General features: G+C 41.8%; 2 protein-coding genes across 3 annotated transcripts in view; one reads left to right on the plus strand and one right to left on the minus strand.

Moving 5' to 3' along the window:
• Nucleotides 1–2,045, plus strand: part of Spx (spexin hormone) — a 9,498-nt gene extending 7,453 nt beyond the window's left edge. The window contains exon 5 of the mRNA XM_008851603.2: nt 848–2,045. Coding sequence (XP_008849825.1) covers nt 848–906 — 59 coding nt within the window. The 3' untranslated portion in view covers nt 907–2,045. The remainder of the gene's footprint in view (nt 1–847) is intronic.
• A 3,279-nt stretch (nt 2,046–5,324) lies between these two features.
• Nucleotides 5,325–9,341, minus strand: part of Gys2 (glycogen synthase 2) — a 53,377-nt gene continuing 49,360 nt past the window's right edge. Inside the window, exon 17 of one of the 2 annotated variants that reach the window (XM_029555238.1) lies at nt 5,325–6,375. In XM_029555238.1, the coding sequence (XP_029411098.1) occupies nt 6,151–6,375 (225 nt within the window). In that variant the 3' untranslated portion in view covers nt 5,325–6,150. The remainder of the gene's footprint in view (nt 6,376–9,341) is intronic. The other variant, XM_008851597.2, reaches the window with a different exon arrangement.

The following is a 9,341-nucleotide window of genomic DNA, read 5'->3' on the forward strand; positions in this document are numbered from 1 at the left end:
TCCCCCTTCCTCCCTCCCCTGTGGGGGGGGGGGGCAGGTTCTTCCCATTATTGGCTATATTTCAAAAGGTATGAGCAATCCAGGGAGGCCAGACATTCAGGTTATATTGTGTCTAACTGAGGGAAGGTAGTTTTACCTACAAGATAATCCTGGAAACATTTAGGGCTTGGGTGCTGCCTCCAGCCACTCCTCTCCACCACATTTTGGGTTTTAGCCCCTCTTTATTTTTAGGGTCCCATGAGCCTCTTGTGCTCTACCCTTTAGGTATATCCTCCACACTCTTCCACACACTCAACGATCTGGACCTGACGGGTTTGCATCCCCATCCAGCTAACACACGCCTCTGCATTTTATCTCATCACCTCTCCAGAAGAAACCTCCCAAGGAAGCAATTTTCATAACTGTGGTCCTGTGTCACCTTTCCTACAAGACACCTGTTGGGAAATATAGGGCTAAACTGCTTCATGGCAGACGTTTTAGACAGGTGGCATATTATTCACAGCAGGATTCCAGGCCCTTTCAGAGTGCTACCAGGCCTACTACATTTGCCATTTCATTTATTGTAGAAATTGGATGTAGGGGCTAGGGATGTGGTTCAGTGGGGTAGAGTGCTCACCTGGCACACACAAGGCCCTGGGTTCAATCCCCAGTACTGCATAAACCAGGTGAAATAGTGTATGTTTGTAATCCCTGCACTTGGGAGGTAGAGGCAGGGGCATCATAAGTTCAAGGACATAGCTATCTGGATGTAAAATGTGAATTGCCAGTGTGACGGGGAAATTTTTAAAGCCAAACAAATCAAAACCCAATTCTAAGTGTTCCTTTTAAGTATTTTTTTTTCTTACAGACAGAGAAGAAAATTTTGATCAAGGCAGACTCCTGGAAGACAGTCTGCTGGGCTGGTGAAAACATACCAGCCCACATTCAAGTACAGTTCTGTTCATGTTGAAGCCACAAACCATGAGAATAAAACCCATGGACCATTCTTACTACACTTGTAACCTTAGACACCTGTACCACTAGTGTACGCTTTCAGAAGCAATTCAGAATTCTTGGCTAAGAACACCATCACCTCTTCCGCTGCCTTCGTTCAAGTGAGCTGTGTCTTATGTACCCTTGGATGTTATAGAGCACTTCTAATGAGAAGGCCGACAGCTCTGAAATGTCCGTCCCTCTCCCTACAGTCAGGCCCTGTCTTGATCCTTTCCCATCACCCACTTGCCCTTCGCTGCCGCTCAGTGTCGATTCTGTTTCCCTCTTTCTCGTCCCCAATGGAGTTGTGGTCATGTGGAATGGAAAGGGTCGTGTGGCTCTTTGCAGCTCATCCAGGTGAGGTCAGCTCAGAAGAGAAGTGGGAAGAGGATATCTGGGATAAAGTTCCTGGGAAAACACTTTTGTGTCGCTGCTGAGAGAGGGGACCCCTTCCATGAAGCTGAAGCTTGGTGAAGACCCAGAGCTCGTGGCTCCCTTAAGCTCCTAAAGGATCTAACTGAATTCCATTTAGAAACTTGGATCTTAACATCCTGGGACATAAGCAGATGTTGATGTAGCTTGCTAGACTATATGGTTTGCAAAGGGAACAAAGTGGGTGTTCAGAGGTTACCCATTTTCATAGGCTGGACAGGTTCAGTGGAATGCACTCCTCTGCTTACCTTAAATGCCTAGAGCGCTAGACTTTACTTGACATCATAAGTTTACATGAAGGCACTCTGATAACACAAGTGTATGCCATTTGTATCATTTATTCCTTTGCAGAGTCAACTTGGGTTTAATATTATCTGAACACACTCATACATGCACACACACACACACATACACACACACATACACACACCCCTGCAGCAAGAAAAATAGATTATTTGGAATTATGACATGATCACCATGGTATGTCTGACTTAATCATTCAGAGTTATCAAGAGCAAGCATTCTAAGTGAAAAATGCTGATTATTATTGCCATCAGCACACATATGTTACTTTGTGGTCATAAAACATTTTTATGTGAATGTCCCTTCAATCTGGAATTCCAGTTTCACAGTGTTGAGTAATTAAGACCGTTTATATAAGATTTGTCTGCATCTCAGTTCATAACTGAATAAATAAAACTGTATTTAAGTTAATGTAACATTGGCCTCTGCCAGAAAAATACAATATGTAAGCATTAAAAACTCTATGTGGCATTATCAAAGGCATTTGTCATTTAGTACAATTTAAATTTAAAAGTGAATTTATTAGCAAGCACCTATGTATCCAATTTATCACTAATTACTTAAGGGACATAAACTTGAACAGATTGCTTATTTAAATAGTTTATCTGTTTCAAGAGCATTTTGAACATCTCTCTGGTGAAATGGTTCTCCCCATAGCTAGTCAGTAAAATCTCAAGTGTTTCAAACTATAGTTTTAAAAGCTGTCTAAATGACCATAGCTGTTACAATATAGCTGCACTTAGTATAAGTACTTGAATTCCTTAAATGTTCTGCCACACAAAAGTGCTAGTTAAAACCCAGGTTGATAACCTTTCTAATCTTCTAAGGGTGTGTCTTTGTCTGCTTTCACTGCTATAACAGATTACCCAAGGCTCAGTAATTTGTAAAGAAAAGAGATTTAATTTGGTTCAGGGTTCTGAAGGTTGGAAGGTCCAAGAACATTTCTCTGGTATCCCGTCACTGGTTGTAAGAGCCTATTGCCAGTTCATAGCCTGGTGGAAAAGAAGGAAGGAAAGGGCAGGACAGGAGGGGTGGGAGGAAAGGGTAGGACAGGAGGGGTGGGCTCATTCCATGGCAACACATTCTCGTGGTAACTGACCCAGTAAGACCCCAGAGAACTGTGATAACCACTTTTAGCAACCTAATTACTTCTGAAGACATTTTTTTCTGTGCTCTGGGTGTGACCCAGGATTCCACACATGCGCAGTGTGTGTTCTACCACTGAGCTTCACACCCAAAGCTTCTAATCATGTCTTAAAAGCCCCACCTCCCACAATGGCAATCAAATCTCAGCTCAGTTTCAGGTGGAACATACATTCAAGTCAGAACAGAGTGTCTTTGCAATTTTCTTTATTTCTACCTTTGTAGAAATGAAATGAATGAAGTCACAGATTAAACAATTTTCACATTAGAAGGCTGGTATTTCAAACTGGGCGATTACTGACTTCAACATATACACAGGTATTGGGGCATTCTCGGCAGGATTTCCAGCTACTTTTAGCTATTTTTCTGCACGGTGCATGCTGCCTTCTGATAAATGTCTCCCTGAACCCCACCAACACCATTGTCATTCTGAGACAACAGAGCGAAGAGGCTCTGGGTTGTTTACATCAACCTCCAGCTCGCATACCTTCTGCATCTGGTTTTGGCCAATAAAGATGAATATCTACCAACTTTGAATCTGTTTTGTTTCATATTTTATTATTTTATGTGTATGAATGCACTGCCTGCGTGCGTGTAAGTACACTTGTGTCATGCAGTGCCTACAGAAGTCAGAAGAGGGCATTGGATCCCTTGGAACTGGAGTTACGAACCATTGTTAGCTGCCCAGTGGGTGTTGGGAATTGAACCCAGGTCCTCTGCAAGAGCAGCCAGTGCTCTTAACCACTGAACCATCTCTCCAGCCTCTCCACCCTATATTTGAGATGGGTCTCTCTCTGAACCTGGAGTTCACTGATTAGGCTAGACTAAATGGCCAGCAGCCTTGATCAAGGATCAACTTCCCTCAAACTTCCCCCCAACTAGCATTTTAAGTGTGCGCCACCATGCGTGGCTTTTTATGTGGGTGCTGGGAGTCCAAGCTCAGGTCCACATGTTTGCATAGCAAAAACTTTGCTGACTGAGCCATCACCACAGCCCTAAGTCATACATTGTCTTTTACAGTTCCTGTCTCCCAATGCATGAATACATTTATTTTTCCCAACCAGATCATTTATCTCTGTAACTCTGAGGCACATCACACATTAATTCATATGCAGAGTCATCTATGAAAAACTTCATTTTTCTCCTCACAGACTTTGTTGGTCTAGTGGAAAGAATATATAAATGGCTGGGGCAGAGGATGGATTTGGGCAGAGCATAGGATGGAACCCCATCTCTACCACTCAAACCAGGTGTTTTCAAGTCAACTAATTTCTGTGTGTGTTCTACTGAATGCATGTCCTCTCACAGTACTGTGTCCCTCATTGAACAGGAGGCACCAAGATGCCTGCTGGCGACTGATGTATTTTACTGCATACCTCCTCTTTTCAACAGGCATAGATCAGTTTCCAATCAGGAGCAGATGGGAATACACACTTTGTCTATGTTGCTGTGGACAGGGTTTCATGATTTGCATAACCCTTGAGTCCTCTCCCTGCTTTGATCATGAAATCTTTCTGGCCATTCAGCAAATATTTCTACAATCTAAATTCCTATCATATTTTTCTGTTCTCTGGTTCAGAGTTTCAAACTGCCCCATAGACCAAGGCCTAACTAGCATTTGAAGATATTTTATAAGGGTTAGGTTTTATAACGTATGTTCTTTCTTCTTGAACTTCTAAAAGAAGGTGAATTTACAACCGTCTTCTATTTTGGTTTAATTCATTGCTTGTAGCTACTTTCCTCCCTTGGAAGGAAAGCTTCCACATCCTCCACAGAGAAAGAGGGACAGGTAGCAGTTTCCTTCTGACCTTCAACCTTGTGCGCAGTGCCTCTATAAATCCTCCACTGCCCTCAACAATCCAGCACTGGAAGACTAACATTTCTGCAGAGTTTTTAAAGTGTAAGCTCAGCTGATATGTCACCATGCAAGTGTTCACCATGCAAGACACAAAGTGAATGGCTAGTCAGTTATGAAAAAAGACCAGGTGGACATGGAGATTTGTCGTCAGTGTTTTGTGGGTTTAGAGTTTATTACATTCGAAACATAAATTTGCTTAAGTAAAATTATTCAACTGTCTCCTTAAACATATCACAGAATATGTTAGAAACATTGTTCTTTTTTCTTTCTTTCTTTCTTTCTTTCTTTCTTTCTTTCTTTCTTTGGTGTTTTGGAGACTGGGTCTCCCTGTAGCACCAGCCGACCTGGAACTCGCTATGTAGACCAGGCTGGCTTTGAACTCACAGAGATCCACCTGCCTCTGCCTCTCCAGTGTTGGGATTAAAGACTTGTGTTACCATACCTGGCTAGAAACATTGTTCTTATATTGAAGTAGATATTTACTTTTGGGTAATTCTTATTTTTAAAAGATAGTTTTCAATAATATTATTAGGTACAATTAATTATAGATGCTTTACATATATTATTCTGATATCTAAAATATTTTAAACAAGATATTATCAATGAAAATGAAAGCTTTAAATATTTATATATTTATTCATTTGGGTTTAACAATTTGTTATCTCTAGAAGATTAACTGAAATTTCCATTTAAACAACAAAATGTTACAATAAGGTCATGCACTGTAGGTGGTAACATCTTTCTATCATTAATTTGAGCATGGATTCTGAATAAAAAATCTTCTACAAAGCTAAATATAAATTCATAGTTTTAGTATACATTAAAGATGAAGAATAATAAAATCTTGTTTATTTAAAATGTGAGTCATCCAGTCATGGTTAAGATCTGGGTCTTTGGTGGAGGAGACTTGTTTAGTAGAGTGTAGGCACTGTAGAAATATTAATCAGAGGATTATGATGGTAACTTAAAAAATAATCAGTAGCCTAAAAATCCTGATTGCTTAAATTCACCCTCCTCCTCCTTTTTTTGAGATAGGATCTTACTCTGTAGACAAAACTGACCTGAAACTCACTATAAAGTCCAAGCTAATCTTCAAACTGGTGAATTCCTCCTGCCTCAGCTTCCTGAGTGGTAGGATTAGAGCCATGAACCTGCCACCCCCAGCTAAATTAACCATCTTCAAAATGCCTCCAATCTTTCCCCCTTTAAGATGCCTTCTCATGTCTACATTTACAGGGCAAACAAGACTCGGAGATAAAATCTTGCATTTTATTCTAAATTACAAACGCTGTCATTCACTTCATCGCTTAATTTTTTTTTTTTGTTTTAGCAGAGAATAAATTCCTTATAATTCTTAGAAATAAAAGCGGGTCATTTTCATTCTCTGAAAGCCTCGTTTGCTAGGCTCCACTCCATCAGCTCTGCTTGCCCGGTGGTGGCGCTCAGTTCTTGTATTCCCCGTGAAGCTTTTTCTTCCCCCAAGGAACGTGATTCAGAGCGAACGGGGACTTGATGTTGCGCCGATCCCTCTCCGCCTCCTCCTCCTCGTTGTATCGCCCATCCTCATTTCCTTCATCTTCCACATCACTGCTCTGAGGACTGGACGTCTGAGATCCTGATGGAGAAGGCGGGACTGAAGAAGGCCTGGGGTATTTAAACCCTTCCGTCTGCCAAAGACAAAAATCAGACACGGGTGTAAGTAATGGCTTGTTTTTATTTTAAAACGATGTGTATATATGGGGGGAGGGTAATATGTGCACGTGAGTACTTGTGCCCATGGGGACCAGAGGTGCCAGATCTGCAGGTGGTTTGACCCTCCTAGTGAGGGTGCTGGGAACTGAACTTGGGTCCTCTGCAAGAGCAACCACTCTTAACTGCTGAGCCATCTCTCCAGCTCTGACTTCCTAATTTTCAATGATGGAGACAATATTCATGCACATTTAATTTTTTTAAGTAGTCAGCTGTGATCTTTCAGGCACTATTGAACTTTGATCCTGGTGCCCTTAACCCACAAAGAAATTCAGTAAATATGCAGTGATCCTTCATTAAGCAAGGAAATGACCAAATGCTACATATTTTATATAACTTAAAATTTTAACAGCATCCTAATAAATTTGTTCTTCTTGTTTGGGGGGGGAGAGAGAGAGGGAGGGGAGAGGGGGAGAGAGAGAGAAAGAGAGAGAGAGAGAGAACTTCTTGATGGAATTTCTAAATAACAGTATGTGAGTGGTACAATGAAATTTAGCCAAGTCTATGATGATCCCAGGACCTTTAGTCTGGACTTCCATGCGTGGATACCATCAGTGTCTCTGACATCCTTAAGATTTAAGTTGCAGAACTTCAGACCATTGACAGGCACCACTGGAGAGGATCCTGGGTGCCAGGCCACTTAGTTGATCCCAAAATCTTACCAGTTACTGTCATTTTAGTAGAAGCAAATATCACAAGGTCTGAATGCAACTGCCCTCCTTAGAGTCACTGAAAAAGCTCACTTAATAAACATGTGCTGAGCACCGGCCGAGGCATCATGTATCACAATGCCACCAAAGACATAGTTTGGAAAACATGATCGATCCCTGTCCTCTTAGGAGGACTTGTGCTTTGACAGCATTGATCACCCTGTATCTCAATCAGTTTTGTATATTATTATTATTATGTCATACATCTCTAGTACTTTCAGGCTTTGGGTATTTTACTTAAAAGAAGTATTAAGGAACGGCTGGAGCATGGGTAACGTAGAATGGGTCACACAGAAGAAAACTGAATCTCCCTTTCCCAGCTACCACGAACCAAGGACTCCTTGGCTAAGGGTAGGGTCTTGTGAGTACCTTCCCTCTCCATAATGGAGTATTGGCTGGTGCCCTACACCCATGTACGTACAGGAGCACTAATTAGACTCAACTGGCTATTAAAAAACATGACATTGGACGGGAGGTGAGGGTATGTGATCTAAATACCTCATATTCATATATGAAATTACGAAGGAATTTTTTAACTTTTAAAAAACTGTATTGTAATAGCCGGGCATGGTGGCACACGCCTTTAATCCCAGCACTCGGGAGGCAGAGGCAGGCAGATCTCTGTGAGTCCAAGGCCAGCCTGGTCTACATAGTGAGTTCCAGGACAGCTGGGGCTACAGGGAGACCCTGTCTCAAAAAGACCAAAAAAAAAAAAAAAGCAACAACAACAAAAAATGTATTATTGGGCTGGAGAGATGGCTCAGCAGTTAGGAACACTGGCTGTACTTGCAGAAGAGCCACCAGCTAACAACTGTCAGTAACTCCAGTTCCAGAGGATCCAACAGCCTCTTCGGTCCTCCTCAGGCATTGCACAACACAAGTACACCCGTGTACTTACCTACATGCAGGCAATACATGCATACACATAAAATTAAGAATAAATTTAAACTGTATTATTTATTTATTTTTATGTGTATGAGTGATATGCCTGCATTGCAGCTGTGTCACACTGTGCTTGCAGAGGACAGAAGAGGGAGTCAGATCTCCTGGAACTGGAGTTACAGAAGGTTGTTAGACACCATGCGGGTGCTGGGATTCAAACTCGAGTCTTCTACAAGAACAACTAGTGTTCTTAACCTCCAAGTCAGCTTTCCAGCCCCCAAAGAATTTTTTTTTTAAAGAACTAAATCTTGTACTTAGGACTGCAGACAGAGGAAGAGATAAATACGTATTAATTGAATAAAAATATAAATGGGTGAATTCTGTTGAATTAGCAAGCAGAGTGTCTGTCTGCCTTTGGGTAAAGGAAGCATTCGACTCTGAATGCTAGCATTGTAATCAAGGGGGTTGGAACTTGAAGATGGGGAGATGACGAAAATCCTCCTCCTCCTCTATAAGCTAATCTTTCCATATCTCTTCTGATAGAGATTTGAGACAGGCAGGATATAAGTTGTGTCACAAGGCAAAATAGTCTTGGTAAAAGTGATTCCTGCTTGAGATGTTTGATCAAATTGCACTCGAACTTGAGGAATTTATGAGAACTTGATTGTATTGGATAGTTTGAGGGGTGTCTTTCCAAGTGATAACTCTCGTCACTCAGCGTTTTTATTGAGAAAACTGTTAAAGCCTGTGGAGGTTTGCTGGGGAGGAGCTCCTGAAGGACACAGAGCTACTAAGCAAGATGGACCTTTTTTGTTGCTTTATTTAGGGCAGACTCCCACTATATTGCCCAGGTTGGTCTCAAACTCATGAGTTCAAGTAATTCTCCTGCCTCAGTCTCCCGAGTAGCTGGGACTATAGATGCATGCCCCTACCAAGGTGATCTTGGGTACAATGATGACTCAGGCATGAGCAATCTATAGCCCCTAGGCTACCTGTGAATGCATGTAGCCAAGATAACTATGAATGTGGCCTACCACAAAATTGGAAACTTATAAAACACAGTATAAGCTTTTTTGATGATTAAAAAGAATGCAGCTCCAGGCTGGAGAGATGGCTCATCAGTTAAGAACACTGCTGTTCTTGCAGAATACCCGGGTTCAAATCCCAGCACTCTATGGCAGCTAACAACTGTCCATAGCTCCAGTTCCAGGGGATCCGACAGCCTCTTCTGTCTTCTGAGGGCATTGCATGACACGGGTGCACTTACCTACATGCAGGCAATACACACATAC

Source organism: Nannospalax galili, unplaced genomic scaffold, assembly GCF_000622305.1.
Source record: "Nannospalax galili isolate Female #2095 unplaced genomic scaffold, S.galili_v1.0 scaffold1086, whole genome shotgun sequence".
NCBI classification, from domain to species: Eukaryota; Metazoa; Chordata; class Mammalia; order Rodentia; family Spalacidae; genus Nannospalax; species Nannospalax galili.